Genomic DNA, 4895 nt, shown 5'->3' with positions numbered 1-4895 from the left:
TGACAAGATGAGTGGTCGGGGAAAGGGAGGTAAAGGACTCGGCAAAGGAGGCGCTAAGCGTCACCGTAAAGTTCTCCGTGATAACATCCAGGGAATCACCAAACCCGCCATCCGCCGTCTGGCTCGCCGCGGCGGAGTGAAGCGTATCTCCGGTCTGATCTACGAGGAGACCCGCGGTGTGCTGAAGGTGTTCCTGGAGAACGTGATCCGTGACGCCGTCACCTACACCGAGCACGCCAAGAGGAAGACGGTGACCGCCATGGATGTGGTGTACGCCCTGAAGAGACAGGGCCGCACCCTGTACGGGTTCGGAGGCTAAACGACTGACTGACGTAAAGACAAACAACACAACGGCTCTTTTAAGAGCCACCACATCACCTAAGGGCTCATTTCCTGATCCATCAGTGATATAAACCACGGAGCTTCCACACTAGTGTATCTTAATAATATAATAATATATTACATGCAGAATTAATATGCTGGATGACTTATAAATCAGCCATTTTCTACCAAAATTTAACTAAATACACATAATGAAGTACATGTAAGTGCTGTATTGAGGTACTTTACTTGAGTGTTTTCTTCCCAGGCCACTTTATTCACTCACTTCAACTACATCTAAACAAATACTTTAACTAAATTACATTTATTTTGCTGCTTTAGTCACTTAAAAAAATGGGATTTCTCACTATTTTTATAAATCAATCAGTGGATGAAACAATTATTAGTTCAAAGTTCAAATATGAATTGTCCTTTTACATTTGAGGATATAATCTTAAAGCTAATTACATTTACATAGTTTTAAACAGATGAATAAAGTCAATTTATTTACAGCTATGTAGTTTGTAGTTTGAAAAAATGAAAATTGTGCTTGTAGAAATGGTTTTAGTTAAAGTTTACATTTACTCAGTTGAAATAAAACTTAATTTACTTAAACATCCTCTTGTGATAACCTAGTACTGTTGATGCCACAATACTATCATTATCTGCATAGTTGACTATACAAGTAGAGACATGAATCAAGGTATAATTATTTTATATATTATAGTTGAAAAATGCCATACTATTAAGTTGACTATGTACATTTAAAACAGTAACTATAACAGGAGACACAGGATAGCTCTAGTTAATGCTAAAGAACACTTATAACCTTTTTAATTTGCAATAATACCAATATTTAAATATTTACGTGGAACATTTGCTAAAAGAAAATTGTCGAGGACGGAGAATATTTATCTAGATATTGAATATTTGGACGATATATTATTGTATAGAAATATACAGTATGAATAACCAGCTCTAGTTCCCCTAACCTCCTGTAATCTTTGCTTTTATACATTAATACTCTTAGTTATATGCTGGTTGCTGTATTGTCTTTTTGTTGGGTTAGGAGCTTGGTTAAAATGAACTTTTTGACAATAAAATCAATATTTTACAGTTTATTTACCCTGACTATGCTGCTAATCACACATGTGACTAATGCCTAGTAATTTTATCTGTACTGTGCTTTTGTATAGTTGCTATTTTGTTATTATATCGTTATGAAAATAAGTTTCCTCATCAATATGAACATTTGAGTGTTGCATTTAGATTTTGGTAATTTATTATAAATGTAGCATATAGAGTACTTAAATGATAAAGCTGGCCCTTCCCCAATAAATACACATAAGTTCTCAGTATCCATGTTATAAGTGAAATGTAATATAATTCTGTTGTTATGTGTAACAACTGGACCCAGCTCTTAGAGGCATGTAGGGGGCTCTTAAAAGAGCCGTTGGGGGGTGACTATATCGGGGTCAGGTTAAGCCCTCTCTCCGCGGATGCGGCGGGCCAGCTGGATGTCTTTGGGCATGATGGTGACCCTCTTGGCGTGGATGGCGCACAGGTTGGTGTCCTCGAACAGACCGACCAGGTAAGCCTCGCTGGACTCCTGCAGAGCCATGACGGCGGAGCTCTGGAAGCGCAGGTCGGTCTTGAAGTCCTGAGCGATCTCCCTGACGAGGCGCTGGAAGGGCAGCTTGCGGATCAGCAGCTCGGTGGACTTCTGGTAGCGACGGATCTCCCTCAGAGCCACGGTACCGGGCCTGTAGCGATGGGGCTTCTTCACTCCGCCGGTGGCCGGGGCGCTCTTACGGGCGGCTTTGGTCGCCAGCTGCTTCCTGGGAGCTTTTCCTCCGGTGGACTTACGGGCGGTCTGCTTGGTTCTCTTTATATTTAACCTAATGCTCAGGATTCTTGTAACATACTTAAATATATATAAATACATATTTAGAACAATTTTCTTTTTGAATAAAAACATGTTGGCAAAGTTGTGCATTTACAACGACAGTAATGATCTGTATCACATAAATACTAAACTCAACAGGTGTCTTGTAAAGAAAATCAGACAGGTAAGTGATTATATTACTATAATTATTATTATCTTAACATAGGGGAAATGTGAGAAATAGATGTGAAGAATAGTTCACTCAAATACCAAAATGTAGAATAAAATAAATATGATAACCTGGCAGTTTATAGCTCTTGTGGTGAATCAAATGTAGGTTTATAATATATAATTGAGTGCATTTAGTGTAATTATAAGATGATTTCGTACAATGTCACATTTCAGGATCATGTCTCTCTCAGAAGAAGTGGGTGGCTCTTAAAAGAGCCGTTGGTTTTAAGGGGACTAAGTCAGCGGTTTACTTGGAGCTGGTGTACTTGGTCACGGCCTTGGTGCCCTCAGACACGGCGTGCTTGGCCAGCTCGCCGGGCAGGAGGAGACGGACGGCGGTCTGGATCTCCCTGGAGGTGATGGTGGAGCGCTTGTTGTAGTGAGCCAGACGGGAGGCCTCACCGGCGATGCGCTCAAAGATGTCGCTCACGAAGGAGTTCATGATGCCCATGGCCTTGGAGGAGATGCCGGTGTCGGGGTGAACCTGCTTCATCACCTTGTAGACGTAGATAGCATAGCTCTCCTTCCTGGTCTTTCTCCTCTTCTTGTCCTTCTTTCCGGCGGTTTTGGTCACCGCTTTCTTGGATCCCTTCTTGGGTGCTGCTTTTGCTGCTGCTGGTTCAGGCATGGTTACAGTTCAGGTGTTCTCCGAAAGTATGAGTTGGAGGCGCTGCACTGCTCCGACTTAAACCCCGCATATGCAAATTTGGCTGTGCTGTCCCCACTCTGCCATTGGCTGATGTTCTAGGCGTCAAAGAGTAACTACGCGGAAGTCTCACTCCGCTAGAAGCATGTGATGTGTGTGTCTTTATTGAAAATTATTTGTTATGTTAGGCCTTTATCATTTATTCTTATATACTATATCACAACGTCATAACGATATAAATCACAATAATAAGAAGAAAACAGAATATAAACTATACAACAGTACAGATACAAGTACAAGGCACTCGTTTGAAAAGTGATTTATAACATGTGTGATTAGCAGCAGCATAGTCAGGGTAAATAAACTGTAAAATATTGATTTTATTGTCAAAAAGTTCATTTTAACCAAGCTCCTAACCCAACAAAAAGACAATACAGCAACCAGCATATAACTAAGAGTATTAATGTATAAAAGCAAAGATTACAGGAGGTTAGGGGAACTAGAGCTGGTTATTCATACTGTATATTACTATACAATAATATATCGTCCAAATATTCAATATCTAGATAAATCTTCTCCGTCCTCGACAATTTTCATTTAGCAAATGTTCCACGTAAATATTTAAATATTGGTATTATTGCAAATTAAACTGGCTCCCCTGTAAGAGCTCGCATCCAGTTACAGTTACTGTTTTAAATGTACATAGTCAACTTAATAGTATGGCATTTTTCAACTACAACTATAATATATAAAATAATTATACCTTGATTCATGTCTCTACTTGATATGGGTCAACTCTGCAGATAAGGGTAGTATTGTGGCATGTAACATCAACAGTACTAGGTTATCAAGAGGATGTTTAAGTAAATCAACTTTTATTTCAGGGACTACTGAGTAAATGTAAACTTTAACTAAAATTTATTTACTGCACAATAATAAATTGACATTATTCATCAGTTTAAAGGTGAGCTAAACTCCCAAATTAAGGACAATTCATACTTCTTGAGAAAATGGCTGATTTTTTTGTAGCTGAACCTCTCATTTATAAGTTATCCGGCATATTAATTCTGCATGTAATATATCATTAAGATACACTAGTGTGAAGCTTCGTGGTTCACATTGATAGATTACTTACTATCATTCCTCCAAATGAAGGTCCAAAATAAAACTTCCAAATCTGATTTGATTAATGTATAATATGAAATCATAACCTAATTGGTTATTCCATAATAATAAAGCATTTATGTAATACAACTGTTGCTCACTCTACACACAGTGGTGTTTAATGAGCTTCGTGGTTTATATCACTGATAGATCAGGAAATGAGCTCTTAGGTGATGTGGTGGCTCTTAAAAGAGCCGTTGTGTTGTTTGTCTTTACGTCAGTCAGTCGTTTAGCCTCCGAACCCGTACAGGGTGCGGCCCTGTCTCTTCAGGGCGTACACCACATCCATGGCGGTCACCGTCTTCCTCTTGGCGTGCTCGGTGTAGGTGACGGCGTCACGGATCACGTTCTCCAGGAACACCTTCAGCACACCGCGGGTCTCCTCGTAGATCAGACCGGAGATACGCTTCACTCGCCGCGGCGAGCCAGACGGCGGATGGCGGGTTTGGTGATTCCCTGGATGTTATCACGGAGAACTTTACGGTGACGCTTAGCGCCTCCTTTGCCGAGTCCTTTACCTCCCTTTCCGCGACCACTCATCTTGTCAAGATTTGGTTAGTTTAACGAATGATCAGTTAGCGGAGAGCGTCGGTATTTAAAGTCTGTTTGCGGACGTAGTTGGAAAGCAGACAGCTCAGCCCGCCTTTT

General features: G+C 40.4%; 3 protein-coding genes and 1 pseudogene across 3 annotated transcripts; 1 reads left to right on the top strand and 3 right to left on the bottom strand.

Moving 5' to 3' along the window:
• The first annotated feature begins 7 nt into the window (after positions 1-7).
• LOC129112283 (histone H4) lies at positions 8-349 on the top strand. Its single transcript, XM_054624311.1, has one exon. It carries the CDS (start codon positions 8-10, stop codon positions 317-319), a length of 312 nt encoding a protein of 103 aa, XP_054480286.1. The 3' UTR covers positions 320-349.
• A 1433-nt stretch (positions 350-1782) lies between these two features.
• On the bottom strand, positions 1783-2266 carry LOC129112806 (histone H3-like). Its single transcript, XM_054625040.1, has one exon. It carries the CDS (start codon positions 2264-2266, stop codon positions 1802-1804), a length of 465 nt encoding a protein of 154 aa, XP_054481015.1. The 3' UTR covers positions 1783-1801.
• A 312-nt stretch (positions 2267-2578) lies between these two features.
• On the bottom strand, positions 2579-3065 carry LOC129112281 (histone H2B 1/2-like). Its single transcript, XM_054624309.1, has one exon. The coding sequence runs from the start codon at positions 3063-3065 to the stop codon at positions 2685-2687; it is 381 nt and encodes a 126-aa protein (XP_054480284.1). The 3' UTR covers positions 2579-2684.
• Positions 3066-4372: 1307 nt separating this feature from the next.
• LOC129112284 (histone H4-like) lies at positions 4373-4787 on the bottom strand (annotated as a pseudogene).
• Positions 4788-4895: the final 108 nt, after the last annotated feature.

The sequence above is a fragment of the Anoplopoma fimbria genome, chromosome 23 (genome assembly GCF_027596085.1).
Source record: "Anoplopoma fimbria isolate UVic2021 breed Golden Eagle Sablefish chromosome 23, Afim_UVic_2022, whole genome shotgun sequence".
Lineage (NCBI taxonomy): Eukaryota > Metazoa > Chordata > Actinopteri > Perciformes > Anoplopomatidae > Anoplopoma > Anoplopoma fimbria.
This window is presented reverse-complemented; position numbering and strand designations above follow the sequence as displayed.